The sequence below is a fragment of the Rhea pennata genome, chromosome 5, assembly GCF_028389875.1.
Source record: "Rhea pennata isolate bPtePen1 chromosome 5, bPtePen1.pri, whole genome shotgun sequence".
Lineage (NCBI taxonomy): Eukaryota > Metazoa > Chordata > Aves > Rheiformes > Rheidae > Rhea > Rhea pennata.
This window is the reverse complement of record NC_084667.1, coordinates 16,557,497-16,575,744: the sequence shown is the minus strand read 5'-3', so window position 1 is coordinate 16,575,744 and position 18,248 is coordinate 16,557,497. Positions and strand designations below refer to the sequence as shown.

Here is an 18,248-nt window from a genome sequence, read left to right as displayed (position 1 = left end):
CCAAAGAGATTCTAATTAGCAATTTGACAGGCGAAAACTGAACTTCTTAAGAAAAGGATGCACATGCATCTTCTTCCAACACCACAGAGCCTAAATGGCTAAAGAGACAGCATTAATGGAGTTTTCTGGAGCAGACAAAGCAGTTAATGCATGCAGACCCACTTCTCTTCAAGAGCCTGTTTCAAAAGGAAATAATCTGCCCACACTATCCTAAGGTTTCTATCACTAAAAAGCCTTGACACAAAAGGGCCTGTTTAATTAAACACAGAAAACAGAAAGAGGAGTACTCTTTCCCTTCTTCTTTTACACCTACCTCTGCCTCCTCTCCATGGTGATGCAAGCCTAGATGAGTAGGTAAATCAGCATTTGCAGGAATGAGTTCTCCTTTCAAACTGAATCGAGCTTGCATTCCCTACAATAAAAAGGGTGGAAGGAGAAAAAGGTTACTTCTTTCGCCTTCTGCTCCATCCAGCACTTAAAACAACACTGCTTAAATCAACTGCTGGAAGCTGGCAGCTCAAAATCTCCCCTGATCAGGCCTCAAAATCTTTGAAATATGGTTTCAATTTTTTTCCCCTTAGCTTTCAGACCTGTTCCTCACAGATTACACTTGCCAGACTCCTCCTTCCTAGAGCTCTTAGGAACTAGAGACAAGACTGACTATGTCCCACCATGTGGAAAAAACTATGGAATCTCTCAATCTGATAAAATTCACAGGCTGAGGAATCAGAAGACTTGTTTAAGAAGCCTTAAAAACTTACTGCTGGGAAACATGAACCACACATCCCATGAACAACCTGAAAAATCAATTTCTACTTTCAAACCTTTCTGGTTTTCTTCTGACGGGGTGGAGGCAAATCTTTCATCCATTCCAACTTCTCAAACTCCACATTGTCCATGTGGATCCATTCCTTCTTGGGCTTCACAGGCAGATTGTCTTATTTGGGGAAGAAAAAAAAAATGTGGCCTTACCTTCCAAGGCAGAAATTAAGAAAATACTGTTCCCCCTTTGCCAATCTACTTCGCTTCAAGACTGCATAAATATAGGATTCACGTAAAGTAAGAAGAAAACAACTTTCAAATTGACTGTTAGCTGATGCATAAACATCAAAGATTTAAAGCCATTTTAATTTTTCAAAAGAGCTGAAAGAGGAAGTAAACAGTACTGTAATGAAATTCACACAGGTCTAATTTGGGAGAAGTTGAACAGAAGTCAGGAGACAAATAAAGCAAAGAGATCAGAACCTGGGCAGAAAATATGAGCCCTACTTCTGGGAAAAGCAAATGAATACCAACCAAGCAAGAGGGACTGAGGGAATGAGAAACAATTCAAAAGTAGCAGCAATGCAGAGAGATTAGAGTAAATTATTAGCCTACAATGAAGTACAAATTTAAACAAGCCAATACAATTTCAATCTAGATATATTGGAGAGAGTGGACTTCCACGGCACTTGCAAGATTGCTCTTCATTACGGGTCTCTCTAAAGGCTTGAGGAGACCAGCTTATGAGGAAAGGATCAAAGCAGCTAAAAATACATGCAGCTTGCCTGAGAAAAAGCTCAGTGGGGAAGCTCGACAGTTGAACAAGAATTTGAAAGGTGTGAGCACTAAGGGAAAAGATTACTGATTGAGCATAATAGAGCTCTGACTAGAAGAATTTGAGAAGCGAGACATTTATGACTGACATTGTGAGAAATGCCCTAGGAAAGAGAAAGATCAGCTTGTGGAAGAATCTCACAAGAGAAGGGTAAATTGAGATTTAACTGGAAACTATCTAAACAATAGCAAAGGCTCTACCGAGTAAAACAAGCACAGAATTCATTTGCATTGCAGCTCTTAATTCTAGTGCTCTAGTCTTCTCTTGCAAGGAGCAAGGAGTGTCCCATGGAGATGTTCTTCATTCATCATATCTTTTCCTGTGGACAACTGGCCTGTAACCCAGCCTTTTACTTTCCTCCAATTAGCAGATAAACTTTCAGGAAGGCCTACTTCACCCTTACAATCAATGTGGCATTCAGTCAGGCGAGAAACCAAGCACAGAGTTATCTTCCCCAGCCAGAAAGCTGTTCCACAGAATTTCAGCCAAAGGCTCGGCACACATTTTAATTGAAGAGAGGACAAAAAGCATCTGAAATGTAAGAAACTGGAATGTTTGTGGGCAGTTGGTACAAAACCGCAGGAAATAAGATCAGCAGAAAAATGAAATCTATTGACATTTGTAATTCAACAGATTGTTTGCTCCTTCTCCATTAATCACTAAATTGACAGGGTTGAGTTAATCATTCTATGAATAGGATTACACATATTACCATCAGACTCTAGCATTACGATATAGTCAACAAGAAGAGACAGACACACGTTCCAAGGCAGTAGCAGATTGTTCAGTTACTGAGAAATCCCGTTACAGAAAGGCAACCTGGTAGTCAGTAACATTTGTACTCAACTTTTCCAGACTTGCATCATATTAAAGGCTACTAACTAACCTCTTTCCTCTCTGTTCTGCTTTCCTTTTTGGCCCAGTACCAAGATTTACTTTTCCATTTGTAAGATTACAGTTCCTGGACAAAGGCTTCAGTATCTTGTTTATTAGAAACAGCAGTCTTATCTCATTAGAGAGGCAGGTTTGACTTTTGAGCAGTCCTGTTACTTCATGTCATCATCTCTCCCTGGGGAAATTCAGAACGACCATTTCTGCTGAGTTATTCATGATGAGTTTACTCCTGAGCACTAACAGATGCAAAATCCCAACACTAAGTGCTAATGTAAAATTAATATTTTACATCTCCTGCTGCCCAAGATGGGCTACAGGCACAAACTCAGGTGCTAGGAAGGCTTCTGTTGGTTTTGTAACTGTTTTACCTCATCCTTTCTTTGCTATCTGAAATCTCCTGGGAAAATTCCCCTTTTCTTTTCCTGTGCAGTCTTCCACGGGAAGTAAAAGATGCTGTCAGCACACAGCATTCTGAACACTGAGCTATTTCCAAGGGCATCACTACAATCTCGTTCAGTCTTTACAGGCTGAACAACCCACTTCTACTGCTCCCATGTAAGTAAAAGAGCGTCACTTAATCTGGTGTTACTTCTGCACTCAATTGTTCTGTCCTTTTGATTAGGATAGATTCTGGGAAAAGTAAAACTTTTGAAGAAACAGTAAAACAACTGTTAAGTGAGGTGTTTTCTTCAGAAAGAGGCTAATCAGCTTTCCTTCCCCTGCCTGTGTACACACACACACACACACACACACACTCCTCATCAAGGAAGTGGTAAACGGTTGTTATCTCTCACAAATACCAAGCTGAAAGATTCAGAGGCCTCTCTAGTCAGCCTGCATGGTGCACTGGGACACAAAGACTGCATCAGAAGTGAGGATCGAGAGACAAAGACAGCCAGAGATCAACAGGAAAATGTGGGAGAAGCAGTCTATTGAGAGAGACAGACACATATTACAGAAAAGGAAGAAAGGATGGGGAAAGATGAGAACGGGAGCTTACCATCATGACAGAGAAAAAAAATGGCTTAAAAGAAAACTGCAGGAGGGGAAGCAACAATGAGAGCAGAAGCTTATTGGAAATAAAATTCTGTTCTCTAAGAAACTACCATGAGAAGGAAAGAGTTGTGCTAACTGCCTGGGATAAAGCAGCTTTCTCCTGTGAGTATAAGAACAGCAGGATCAGCGCAGGCAGTTTCAGTGGCTACTTCCTTAGCATGACTGGCACTTACATGTTGGTAATTAAGAGAGAGGGAAGCCTTCCCAAAGAATAACCAAGCAAACACCCCTCAAGTCACTTAAAAGGGGAAATGAGAGATGAGAATAATATGCAGAGATATCCAGGCAGGCAATCTCAGTGGATCCAGTAACCACATGACAGTTCAGCCCTCTACCTATTTCCTTTTTCCTTTTTTTAAGGAGGAGACCAACATCCCTCTTTTGTACTGGTGATACTGCTAACCTTGCCTTCTACCCAGAAAGAGGCAAAATCAAATTTTATGAGCTCTGAAGACCAATTCTTCACAGCTCCTCCTAAAGGAGTAGGGAATTACTCCTGCTCTTGGCTTTCCTATCTCAATTCCCCAAGGAACGGCAGCAAAAGGATACTTTTTGCCCTGCCTTCAGAAAGACAAAGGAAAACAAGTTTTGACAGAGGGAGCTCATAAGCTGCAGGTTAAAGGCTTTTTAGAAGGAGAAGACAGAAGAAAGGAAGACGTGGAGTATTTGTGAAGGGCTGAAAAATGATACAATACTGAAACGACATAGGACATCTGTCATGCACTTTCAGAGCATTTAGGATTGCTGTGTGCATGTCCTGACTTTTCATGTGCTTTGTAGCTCAAGCACGTTGAGTCCAGAACTTTCAGGAAGCTGCCCAGCACACACATGGCAAGGACAGCAGTTTCAGGGCACGCTAGGTTTCCTAAGCAGGTACTCACTACAGGGGCAGTCAATTCACTGCAATCGTGCTACAGAATGCAACTTTGCTCACAAAGCCGACCGGCTTGGGATCTACGTCTGGAGACTGCAAGCAAATATAAGAAATCAGAGTCAGCTTGAACATAGCTTTCAGACAGAAAGACAGAAAATGTCCAGAGCGAATGGGCACACAGTAGCCACAGAGCATAGACACAGTAGCCAGCTGGAAGGCTAAGATAAAGACTTCTACCACCAAGCTTCCACATCTCTATTCTTTTATGCACTCAGTCACTCCCTTGAAGCATCAGAAGATGCAAGCTGTAGGAATAAACAGCAGAATTGCATAATACAGTGTTCTGTTGTAAAAGGCAACTTCTCTGCACAACTCTTTCAAAGGAGAAAAACATCCTGCGCCTCTATAATTCTCTTCTCCCATAGCATACAAGGACAAGAACTGTATCCTTTGGAAATCACTGCATAGGCTGAGATACAAGCCATACAGTGGGGTCATCAAGAACAAACTCGCAACAGGACATACATGCGTTGTATGAGTGAATTCACTGAAACAAGATTGACTGGCATCTCCATGCTATCCTGTGAACAAACCAGCAACTTTTTTAGGGGGAGCTATTCAACACCCTCTTGTCTCCAAGAAGTCCCCAGTTAAAAGGAACTATTCAAGCAGCAGTTCCATCTCACCATCACACTCTTCTGCTTCCCTGCTTACATGACAGAATGGAAATGCAACAGTGCTTATCATGTAAAACATTTTCCCTCCAGGGATCTCAGAATGAATCTTAGAAGTAAAGTGAGATCTCCCACCGCATAGATCACCTGTTACATAGAGTATCACTCTTCTTATCCACGGAGCTCAACTAAAAATAACATGGATGTTCTCACTTGGACCCAAAATATCTTTTTTTTTTTTTTTTTTTTTGATATTGTGACAAAACTGATTTAGATAATTAATGAAGGGCCACAGAACTCCACTCTGGAATGATTCAAGCACCACACAAACCTTATTTATATTCAAAGCATTAACAATATGCACTTTGTCTTTTTACCTGCGATTTCTACTTTCGTATTTTCTTCCTTCATTAGGGATTCCTCTGTGTCTGATCCCTGTATATAAGGAGATGCTCCTACACTGTGTTGAGGCATGGGTGCAGTTTCCAAAGACTCCTCTGGTCTCTCCTGTTCCTTTTTCAATTCCTTTTTCTGGCCTTCATTAGCATCACGTCGTGACTTTAAGAAAGCAATTAAACTGGAATCTGCAAGCATTGACAAAAATACAGACAAGTAAGTGACAGGAAATCTCAAAATACTTCATGCACCCAGCTCCTGCTATTTATGTCTTAGCCTTTTCACTCCCATTCCACATACCCTCTCTTCTGTGCTAACTGTCACTTCTTTTCAAACTGAGGCACTTAAATTCTTTCTGACCTCTTGATCACATAAGCTGGGGACAATTGACCGGTAAAATGACACCACAAAAAGAGCTTATAAAGTCTTTCAAGGTAAAGCAATGACAAAAGTTCTATTTATTCTCCTGACTTACAAATGGAAACAAAATTGTTTCATTCTCCTCACTGCTACTGAAAAGGTACACCCATACCACACTATTCATCGTAGTGAGAATTCTGGTCTGTGATTTATAGGCCAAACCCAGGTCTGACAGTCTGCCTACCCTGCCTGCTAATCGCTCAGAGACATCAATGTGAAGGCCACAAGAATACACAGAAAGGCACCACAAAAAGAATTACCTACTCTGGTATACTGCACCACAGCTGCAGTCTATGGTCTAGATATTAGCTTCGGAGGGGGAAATTTCTTGTCCCTTCTGAACTAACTCCCCATTCTGACAGTTAATTATGGACTGACAACATCCAGAAAACATAAGTGACTGTTCATTTTGGAGGATAAGGGGAATGTTTGGAAGGTGAAGGTATTTGGAGGACAGATAATATTCCTGTGACTTTAAAACAGAACAGTGTCAGAACATTATAATCTTACTTTCAGATCTACCAAAGATATCTCATGTTTTTTCTGGCAAAGCATATTTTCTCTTTGCAGTCTCCATCTAGAAGACAGTGTTGGGATGTTTATGCCAGAGATGAACAGGAAGAGCCTGTGCATTGTGTCTAAAGTGTACAGAGATTCCCTGACAAACTATGTCAGAGATGTGAAAAATAACAATTAGAATATAATAACTATATTGGTTATTTATTCTTCAGAGGACAAAGAATCTGAGTACCTGAGAGAATTCACTCCAAGAGGAAATGACATGCATGTCTGAAACAGTTTAAAGAGGATGCATGGATCTATCCCACACTAGTAATTGCTGCACACTCTCCTCACAGGCAAACAGAAGAACCAACAATGAGGTCAAGATAATTAGTATCATCTGTAAGCTAAATCCACAAGGGACTTATGCCTCTGAAATGCCATTCATGCCTGAATTTGATGCTAGAGTACCTGAAAGGATAAGAATTTCAAAATCATTTGTCTGTCACCTAAATCTGTAAGTGCCTGCTTTTCTTGAGTATGCAAAGATCACTGAAACCAACGCCAGGAAGCTTTACAAGTTCCTAGAACAGGCAGAATCCTATCAAACATGCTATACCCAATGTTCTCCTCCATCCTTTCTTCATCCCTCACTGACAGGCATTGCCAAAGCGCTATGCAGACAGGACTCCAAACTAGAGACTAGACCCTAGCTAGAATACCTGCACCCAACAGGCAAAGGATTAGGACACTTACTGAAGCAGCACAAGGCTAGTTTTAAGATTTTCATCCTGTCCAATACAGATTTGAACAGAAATCTCCAGTAAGCCACATTTCCCTTTAAAACTGACAGTTTTCTGGCAGTCTGGCCCAACTACTGGCAGTACTGACAGTTCTGGCCCAAGTTTTAAGTACTTTGTAAGGAAAGATGTGAAGACTCTTTCACACTTCAGCATTGCTGTAGCCATCTTAAGGACAGCTTTGCTTTTTTATCTGATCCAATGAAATACATGTCATTATATTAGGATGACAATATATGTGCATGTAACCAGGTATCAGGTGTGTGAAGTAAGGGAATGGATGGACAATCTTATCCTGCAGTGAAGGGGAGACGAGGCATGGCCTTAGACTAAGCCGTCTCTCTTTGGGGCTTAAGCTTTATTAAATTTGTTCACACTTAATTCATAGCTCAAGCTACTGACACGATAAAGAAACTAGAAGAGCTCGATGTGCAATGTGTGGGGATCCTAAGCTCTCATCTTTGACCTAAGAATTTGGTGAGATTTCAGAGCATCTACATGTTCAGTTTTAAACTTCCATGCCTCTAGGAGGATTCACCCCAAGAAACATACCCAACTGAACCAGAAGCCTCTCCTGCTCCTGTAGGATCTCTTCCTGCGACATGGACTGCAGCTTCTCCAAGTTCTCCTTGTGAATAGCCTGAACTTCCTGCTCACTCTTTTTGCTTCCAAGACCCTCTCCCGTTATAATACAAGGCCGCCGAGAGGTCAAGAAGTCAACAGTTTTATCTAGAAGATCCAGCAATTAAAGTGGTTAGTGATTTAAGTGTCTACAGCCTTACCAACTCTTCTGGATTTTGTCATCATCAGGTCCAAGCAACTTCATTTTCTCATCTTATTAGTTAAAATAGAGGTAAAGCAGCTTAGTTTAGCTAGAACTTGAAAATTAAAATATTTGGGCTTTCATCCCATGCCACAACAAAACACCATTTCCAGAATGCTATTATTTCTGTAGGTATAGGTGGGGTGGGGGAAAAGTATTTTGTTTCTTTAAAGCAAAGCAATAGAAAAAAAGGGTAAGCTTAAGCATAATTCATAGCAGGTGGGTCAGGGCATTCTTCTGATAGAGAATCTATAGATTCTCTCTCTGCCATGGAAACCTGACCACATCTTTAACATCAGCTGAACCATGACCTAGTAAATATTTGCTGAGCCAGAGAAGGAAAATTATTCTGTAATCTCATTTCTGTTGTGATACTGGATTCATTCTCTCTACTCTATAAAACATTCAGATATTCCAGAAGCCACAGCTTAAAATGCACACCAATGAACAGAAAGCATCAGGAGCTAAGAGATAAATTCTGCTACTCAGGCATGTTTGCCTCTAAATGTCCTGCATTCACCTTTAAGAGCTGAACACATTACAGGTTCAGGTTCCAGCAGGGGCCATTTTTACTACCCTGAGCAAAAACAAATCTCCTTTATCATCTGATCTAAATCCTTTCTTAAGGGCTCATTCCATTTAACTCCAGCAGCAGGACAAGGCGCTGCTTTTATCAGAGTGAGACCTTCCAGCTGGCCTGTAGCTCACTATAAAAGGACCTGATTTCACATTTTTATTATCATTTCTACCCCCCACATAGTTCCATACAGTGATATGGAGAATCCCAAGGACCACAGACCAGTCAGTCCTGAAAATACCAAACCTCTGTTCAAACAGCAGTGACCACACTCATGGCAACATCAATAGTAACTGCTGTGAAAACAGCATCAGACAAGTCTTGTGTATTGAGCAGAAAGAGGTAAGGGGACACAGTGGCCTGGATTCACCATGCTTCCCACTGCCAACAACCGAGATGGGAGTTACCAGACAAATACTTTGTTACTACAAGAGATGGAACTACTTCCCTTGCTTCTGGCAATCCCTCTGAAAATTCTCTGCCCCATAAATTTGGCAGAGGAGGCCAAGCCATTTTCTGATCCCTCTGGGTTTTAAAAGTGTTCTCCTCCTTCTTCAAGAGGATCACAGCTACAGAGTTGCAGTGTTTCCCTTTGGGATATCTCATACAGAGGTATACAGGCACTATTGTGCCAGGATACACAGTAAGTAATGTCAGACAGGCAGTAATTGATCTGGACAGTGAATTTGTGTAGGCATAGCATGGTCTGCTGGGGGTTTTCTTACTGATGCTCTGACAGGGATCAGGGCTCACAGAAACCTTAGACAAATGGCAAAAATTCTCAAATGCTACCTGGCTTCCATTTCAATGTGTAAAAGATGATGTTGGGGAAAAACCCAGACACATAGTGATCCTAAGCAGATAAGACTGCCCAGGACAGAGATAGTGGAGATGGTGGTACCAGCTGAATTGGTTTCATCTTTCCTTGTCACGTCGCTGTCAGACAATAACTGCTGGAGGCGGCACTGACTCATCAGTACTGCCTCACAGCATTCCTTACAGAGCAAAGACACGGGCTCATTGCAGAGGATGCAGTGATGGAAGATTCAGTTTTCAGCTTCTAGGTAGAAATAAGAACCTATATCCCATATCCTGTGCCTTCTTCATCAGGCACAAGGGAAAAAAATCCCTCTCCTAGAACCGGGGAAATCACTGAGGAAACAAGAAAAGCTTTGCGTGTGGCAATCAAATGGGACAAGGAAGACAAGAAGTTGAAGGAAAAAAACATTTTTTCCGCTAGTTTATACTTCTGTTTCACCCAGTTTTCAGAACACTGATTTGGGTTTCAGTTTCAAATCCCTGTCACACCATAGACATTCCAAATGATCTTGTGATCTCTAAACTGAGGACAATAATGCTTCCCTAATTTAAAGAAAAGACACATAAAACTTGTGGTGACTAAGGATATGCAAATATGGTAGGCTGGATAAGTAGAACCTCCTCCACTTACCATCCTGGAGGCTGGGGAGGGGTGCCTCTCCTATTGATCCCTCAGGACCCAGGGCACCCACAGTAGCTGATCCTATTTGCACATGCTCAGCAGCAGAGGGAGCTGTCGCTGCCTTTTCAGCAGCTCTTCTTGCTGCAATCTTTTGTGCAAAGATGCTTTTTCTTCCAGATCCCACCTTCACCTGCAAACAGGGAAAATGCATGTCACCACTCTCCTCTCCAGACTCCCTTGGAAATATGTCACTAACAATTGTATAAATCTGATCCAAAAGACATTCTCAAGTCAGACTTTCAGACATGACAAAAGAGAAATTGCTGGCAGCCAACTGCCCTTCTCTGTGCATGTGCTATTCCCCTTTAGCGTACGGTTTAATGCTAGGATAGCAAGACAAAAAGAAAAATAAATTTTTTGGTGCCTAAAGAAAGATGGTTAATTACAAGTGAACTCAGGCTCGGCAAATACACCTGAAGTATCATCAAATACAAAAATTCTGGCTTTCATGCAGGTTGGAAACCCTGCACAGCTGAATACTTTGCATTTCTGAGGATAAATGGGGCTGTACTATACTCACCACATGCTTGGAACAGGCTTCTTATAAGGTGATTAGACTGCAGCAGGGTGAAGAGATTTACACAGTAAGAAATGGGCAAGTGATGCTAAAATAATCCTGACTAAATTATTCTGCTGCTTGCCTAAGTATGAAAGGACAAAGCTGTGAACAGCTCTTGATGCACAGGGAATCCAAAGCAAACTAAGCAAAAAGACTCCTGCATGTCCCCAGTCCAGAGAAGAAGCCTGAAAGGCAACCTGAACATTTACTAGCTGCTTTGTGCACTCCTGCGTCACATAAATAGAACTAGTGGTTTAAAAAAGTATTACTCCTTCTTTAAAAAAAAGCTGTCCTTCAGAATAAGCTACCACTTCACAGCAACCACACTATCAATCACATACCATTTCCCAGCACCTGACTCCCACTCAGCTAGTAGCTCGTGCTACTCCGGGAACTAGACTGATGAGAGCAGCCATGATCAACGTTTCAAAACCCAGGAAGTAAGAGATATTGGTGCAACTGCACTCAAATATCCTTCCAGTAGGAATCAGGTACAACCTGAGTAAGCGTAAGCTTACTCAAGCCTCATGGGCTAATTAGTACAGACTGCTCCTCAGTAAAAAAACAAGACAGAACAGAATCAGTTCTATTACAAGATGGCAGATTTGATCTCCCTCACCAAAGTTAGCTGAAGGCATTGCTTTTCTTCCTAGGCTGAGAGGATTCCAACATTATTTAACTGCAGGATAGGGACTTGCTTACTTGATGGCAGTTTGGTAGAAAAACTTTCTCCTGCAATGAGAAGGCAATGCCAGAGATGGGTCGAGCCAGCTCCTAATTTCCAGCATGCCAGCTACTTATTTAGAGCCCCACCACTCACTATGCATTAGGCTTTGTTGTGGAGAAGTTTTAATAGCTAATGGAAGTAGTGTAAAAGAGCCACCCACACTCTTACCTCACTTTTTATCTCAGAGCGATGAAATGTTCTGGGAAACGGATCTCCAGTTGGCACTGGAATGGTCACTGCTACCGCACTTGTGTCTCGTTCCTGCAGATGAAAGCCCAAACCCCATAGACATCACTATAGCCAAACAAGTTTAATATCACCTACCTAAGAGGGGACTGAAAAACTCCCAGCTCTGCAAGCCACAGGCTTTCTGTCTACTTGGCTGTCAGGCTTACCTTCTGCTTACTTAGAGCCAAAGTAAGGATATTTTCCAAAAGGCTGGGCTGTCAAGCTCCACAGAGTACTTAATGAATCAGATAAAGGAAAACCTGGGCCAGGGCAGAGCAGTGAAAACATCCCCTTCAAAGTCCAGAATTTCACCCAAATCCACACTAGAGCACATGCCTGCATGCAAACAGGGTAACCAGTAGGCAGCCTAGTCTGGAAAAGAGATTCAGGCCCATGTTTAACTGACAGTAAAAATATTCCCTGAAAGCTCTTTCTTTCATGGTGCTCCAGGACACTGGTTTACAGTGCTGCAACTGCTTCAACACATTGTAAAAAGAAATAGCAGCAACAAAATCCTTCATCCTTATCCCTTGCTCAGTTCATAGCATTCCAAAACACCAGACAATCACATAAAAAACAGACATACTATAATTTTGCTGAAGACTGCTGTGATGTGCTGATCGTGACTCTCCAGTCTTTCCTCTGGATCTTCATCCTCAAAGTGGACACAGGCACTTTTGGTCTTGGACTTTTTTGGAGGAGCCGGAGTTAGAGTCGGGGGAACGTCAGGAAAATCTAGGGAGGGGAAGTAAAAAGAAGCAGTCAAGCTGTTCATGTGTAACTACTATGCAATAAGTATCAAACCAAGGGCCTCATAATGGCACCTATTATTTCTCCGATGAGCAGCAAACAAGATAAGGAAGCAATAAGACAATGACAGTCCTCTGTATCTGACTTGCATTGGATAATGGAGAGCAACATGTTCAAGAATTTTATTATCTATGCATTAGCATCAAGGTCTTTTCAAAGAGTACCAAAGGGAACTTTGGCCTGACTGCAAGCATGAAGGGAAGAAACAAGGCTATACAGAAACTAGATAGCGTCCTTGTAGATTGTGCTCAGGCACAGAAAAGCACGTTTCTACTGCTAGCTCTGACAGCAAGTGACTTGTATAACCATGAGCAAGTTAAGGCCTCCTTTTCACCATCTATAAACTGGGAACATATTTCCTTACCTGTAATCAAGCGTTGTAAGGTTTAAGTTGTTGCTTTTAAGAAAGCACCTTAAGCTTTTGAGACTATTAAACACATGGAAGAAGCATTACAGTTACTGTTGGTGTCAAAAAAAGGGACTCCTGATCCGCTGACTGAAAGCTGGGACTGTTAACAGAGCTACAGCTCACACACATTGAGAACAGGCTCTGGACAGAGGGCAAAACAAGCACTGAGGCAGGGATGAGATAATCCAATGGATGAAAGTCACAACAAACATCTCTTGCATAGAGGCTGGCAAAGCACCACAGGGAGGTGATAAATATAGAGAAAGGCGATGTGTGTTGTAACGGCAACTCTGTCACGTGCTGGTAAAATTGGACAAGAGCATTTTCCAACAGGGCTAAGAACAAAGAATACCGCAAGGAGGACACAAATGCAGGGCAAAAGCAAAAGTGGGTTGAGACAGAATGAGGCGAAGGGGAAAAGTGCTGAGGAATGAGGAATGGTGAAAGCAGTGAGGGGGCAGAGAAGCCTAGTAATTCAAAGAACCCCTCACAAAGGTAATTACCATCCAGCATGACCACATCCTTGCTGTCTTGCAGCGGCAGCCTCTCAGCATCTCTGCTCCCTTCCTCCCCCTTCCTCTTGTCTGCTTTCTTCACGATCTTCACTGCAGGCGATGCTCTGGCTGCCAGGAACTGGTTTTGGAAGTGAAGCAGGTCTGCCTCAGACTCCCCAGGCTTTGGTCTCGACAACATCCTGCCTTCTTGTTCTTGCGACCTGACCCAGCGTGCTTTCACATGGAACCTACTGAACACATGGAAAACTGGGTACCGAACTGGATTTCCTGGGGAGATGATGGGTTCAGCAGGGGAAAGTCATTCATTTTTGTCCCACTCCACTGCTCCTGTATGTACTGCAGCAGCCCAACTTCAGGGTCACTCCAGGACACAACTCATTGCACCAGAGCCCCAAACTGTTTACCTCATTTCTTGTTGCCAAGAAGCGTGCCACCAGACAAGCCAACACCTGGTCTACTAACCAGTTGGGAACAGAATGGTATCTAGCCAGCAAAAAGTCAGCCAACATGCATATCGCTGCCAGAAATCCAACAACACAGCCTTGGATTTGCAAAGCCACAGAAGCATCTGGTCCAGGACAACAGGCTTGACTTACTCCAACATCAGCACCAAACAAGAAGGTCAGAGGCAGAGTCTCATGCAAACCTCCTCCCTCCACTACACTGTCTTCTCAAGATCTTAGCATTAGCATCTCTATTACAATGCAAGAGCCTGTCACATAGACATGGGCAACATGCTCACTTGATCGCTGTTTATAATCTCCTTTGCACTCAGATCTCCCAAGTGAAAAAAAGGTTTTCTTCCTTACCTAGTTGTCCTACTTTCATTCTCTCTCACCAGCATCTTACTGGCAAAGGTTATGCTGTTCCAAAGCATTTTCACTGAACACTCAGGACAGTTCTGGGTTGAAAGTTAAGGGCGGTATTCGTAAATGCTTTTACCTCACTGCATATGCATATGCATCTACTACAGAGGCAACTATTTCACCTCCCATCTGCCGGGCATGAAAATATTTGTGAATACCACTCCTCACCCCTAATTCCCAGTGCCTGGGATCATCCATTCATTTCTCACAAACAGCAAGTGAAGTGTTTGCAAATAGATTTCACACTAATTGAATGACTGATCAACATTACTGCTACAGACTTGACATGCTTCCCCACTTGGTATTTTGAAATATTTTGTACATATTTTATCTCTTCTACTTTTGAAAGAACATCAAGAGAACTCAGTAACTATTTACTGAGAAGTTGGAAAGGGAAGCAGACACAGATTTTTAAAACTAAGATTACCTACCATAGGGGTAGGCTGTTTATAAGATAAAATACAAGGCTTGGAAGTGAATCTGGCTTGATCTCAGACCAAAACAGCATTCAATCGCTGTGCAAGCACAGCCACTGCCCTGAAACCAATGCTTTGTTTCTTTCTTACACTATTCTTACTCTTTTTGTAAAATATTTGGGGAATATGAGGTAATTCATGAGTCTATTAGCATCCTCTCCTTGTGGGAAGGATGCTAATACACCATGAATTACTTCATGCAGTATTTATGACCTACACTTGGGATATTTATACCATCTTTAGCGATCTTATTTTGCCAATCATTCCAAGAGCGCTAAATTAAAAAGAGATCCAGGCAGTGTCATGGTACTTTTTTTTTCCTTAAACCAAGGGCTTAGTGTAAAATGACTTGTCACATGAACGCTGATGAAATACTTTTTCCTGCCACTCATTTTGTGCAAAAAGCGGACAAAAATCCTCAGATTTAAGTGCTGTGTATCAAATCAAATTGGATTTTCAGAGAGTTTGAGATTTCCAGGGATTCGATTCACTTCAGCACCTTAGGACTGCTAAAACAGTCCTCTGATTCCAGCACCACATCTGATGCCAGCATCACATGTTGAAGAGAAGGTAGAACACATCCCTGCAGCCCAGTTGCCTTCCAACTGCACAGCAAAAAATGCAACTTTTGCAGACAGCTCCTTGTTTGTGCACCCCCATCTTAAGCACATCTACACGTTCTTTATTTATGGCAGTTTCTGCCACAACACAGACTCCAATAATCACAGGTCTCTTGAGGAGTCCCCCTTTGATATGCAGAAGCCACACCACACACATCATAAGCCAAGTGTTTCACGCCCCATCATCAAGGCTTCAAAGTCCAGATAAGGATGGAGCTGGACCTACCAGAGGCAAACCACTGGGTTATAAGGAAAGCATGTCACTAATCTTTCTGTAATAAAACTCTTCAACACATGAAAGCCCACACACTCATCAGACTCTATGTATTACTTACATCCCTTAGAAAATATACAGGGCCTTGAAACTACTTTCATTTGTCTGGAGAATTGTCAGGCACAAGAAGCCAGCCACACAGTCGCTGTCTAAAGAAGTCAGATGTTGCTCTAGGAACCACGTTCTCAAGGTCACCATGCGGATATAAAGGCTATCCGAACACAGAGTTATAGCATGACAATACAGAGATGGCCATTAGTTTGGTGCACAGACATAAAAGCCTTAAATGTGCTCTTGCCATGTTCTGTGTCTAGAAGCTGCATAATCAAGGCCTCTGACTTAGTCCTTCTGCACCTCAAAGAGCTAAAAATTGATTAAATATGTATGGTTACTTGCAGACAGACAGAACACAGTGAAAACAGCCTCCAGTGGACATGGAGAAAGGCACATTTAGGAAGTAAACTTTCTAAGCACATTACTTACCTGGCCATCATTAACCGTAATTCTTATCCACCAGTGCTCAGAGAAAACATTTAAGAAACATAACACACTACTGATCATCAACACTGTCTCCAGCATCCTATGGTCTTTTTATCTCCAATCTTGCAACTGGCCACTTAAAAGCTCAACTGCACACTTTTGCTTTATGTACATAGGAACCACCATCTAGCCAACATACATAACTTGCTGAGGATGTCGGCCTAGAAACGCATATACAGGATCAGAAGGGCAGAAAAGGGTCATCCAGCATTCTTAGCTGCTTTGTAAAATGGTAAGCCTAATACTTGCATTCTGCTCTGTCACAAAAAAAATGTGTTCTGCACTCGATAGTTTAATAACTGGCAGTCTAAAATATCTAGACAAAAAAAAAGGAGGCAGCAGCTTTAATCTGCTATGGAGAGGGCAGGTATCTGCAGAGACGCTTTTCCCAGAAAGAAAACCCAGGTCAAATGCTACAAAAGCATCTCCTCAAAGAGGCTCAACTTGGCTGATCAGTCACTGTAGAAAAAGAGCCCCTACACAGCACAAAAATAAAGTTAAAAGCAACAAGCTGCTATTAACAAATTAAAAAACCGAGTTGTCCCGAAGCAGCCACAGCGCTCACAGGCTAAATGAGCTGGTAACACACGCGCAGGCTGGCCGGGCCGGGCCGGGCCGGGCCTCTCCCTGAAGCGCCGACGGACCGTTACAGCGGCCCGCGCCCGCCGGGGGGACCCCGCGGAACAGGGCCCGGCAGCAGGCCCCGAGCCCCACAACAACGGCCCGGGCGCCTCTGAACGCCGTTATGGAACCATCCGCGGGAAGGGGCGCCGGGGCCGGGGGCTCGGGGCCGCGGCGGCCCCCAGCGGCCCGGCCGCCCGCTCGCCGCGGAGGCCCCGTTGCCAGGGAACGGCCCGCGCCGCCACTCACCTGCACGCGGCCCACCGCGCCCGCCGCCAGCACTTCCGCTCTGCCCCGCGGCGGCTCTTCCGCCCGGCAAGAACGTCACTTCCGCCCGCCTCCGGCCGGCTGCTCCCCGCTGCCGGGGTGGGCCGGGGCGAGTTGGCGCCATTTTCCCTCCCCACAGGGCCTGTGGCCCGCAGCGGATGTGCTGCCCCCCGTTGCGACAGGGCTGGCAGCCTGCCCGGCACCCGTGCGGCCGCGGGAGGGTGTGGGGGACTGCCTGATGCTCCTGGCTTGGTGCTTGTTGAAGAGCAGTCCTGCCACTAAAACGTTTCCCCAAATCCACTCTTGAGTTAGACTACCTAGATTTAGATTCTCCCAGATGCTTTTCTTAGGCGTAAATATGGGGCACCTGCCTCAAATAGCATGTGCCTGCCCATACTGAAATATATTTATGTAAGCATACAGTCTGTTGCATTTTATTATTAGAGGATGTTGGTGTGCCTGAGACCAGACGTATTTCAGGAGAATAGATACTTAAAACTGCATAAACATAGCTGTAGTTCATTATTCAGATCTGATTATTCATGGCTTATTCATATATGTCAAGTAATAAAACTGGTAGGAATACTGCCATAGCTTGCAAAAGGAGTAATAGTTGTTACAGTGCTTAGTCACCTTTCAGTGACTTTTCAGTCACCTTTTTTACCTGGAAGATGACATTTGTGGGCCTGATTATACAGACCAAAAGGTTTAGACAAGATCAGGCTACTGTTTGACTGGGAAGGACTCATCACAAGTGCCATAATACTGTAAGGAATATAGCACATTCTTATCTACTGGGTTTTACTGTTTTAATCCCTTCGGAAAAGTGCAATATTACAGTAAAATTACAGCCATATTCTGATTTTATTTATTACAGTTATTTAAAGCACTTATGTCTATATAGAAATGAAGATCAGCCTTCAGTCTGTCAACAGACAGACAATCTTAAACACAGTGTTAGTGAACCTGGGTCACAGTGAATTTGTACAAAATGAAAATTCTTTTTCACATTGAAAATGCTAGTCCAAAAACATCTTGCTTGGCTGGAAGTCCTGTGAACAATACTGTTCCTAAATTGGTAAAGTTGAAGATTGCCCTATTTTAGGTCTTTGAGCATTTATTAGAAAGTAGGACCACCAAAATAATGTGAAGATGCTCAATTAGACCTACTGACTAAATAGCCAAGAGTGACCCTGAGTCTCACTGCATTATTGGACTTTTTT

At 43.0% G+C, this 18,248-nt stretch overlaps 1 protein-coding gene across 4 annotated transcripts in view; it reads right to left on the bottom strand.

Moving 5' to 3' along the window:
• The window catches only part of RPAP1 (RNA polymerase II associated protein 1), a 43,914-nt gene extending 26,858 nt beyond the window's left edge, over nt 1–17,056 (bottom strand). For 3 of the 4 annotated variants that reach the window (XR_009958614.1, XM_062577613.1, XM_062577615.1), the window contains exons 1-9: nt 17,008–17,056; nt 13,350–13,588; nt 12,214–12,362; nt 11,568–11,660; nt 10,063–10,243; nt 7,765–7,941; nt 5,473–5,679; nt 825–937; nt 314–412 (exon numbers count right to left, since the gene is read on the bottom strand). Coding sequence is in view for 3 of the 4 variants with exons in the window: in XM_062577613.1 (XP_062433597.1) it covers nt 314–412; nt 825–937; nt 5,473–5,679; nt 7,765–7,941; nt 10,063–10,243; nt 11,568–11,660; nt 12,214–12,362; nt 13,350–13,539 (1,209 nt within the window). In the remaining variant the exon portion in view is untranslated. Of the gene's footprint in view, nt 1–313; nt 413–824; nt 938–5,472; nt 5,680–7,764; nt 7,942–10,062; nt 10,244–11,567; nt 11,661–12,213; nt 12,363–13,349; nt 13,592–17,007 lie in introns of all 4 variants that reach the window. The other variant, XM_062577614.1, reaches the window with a different exon arrangement.
• Between the last annotated feature and the right edge of the window lie 1,192 nt (nt 17,057–18,248).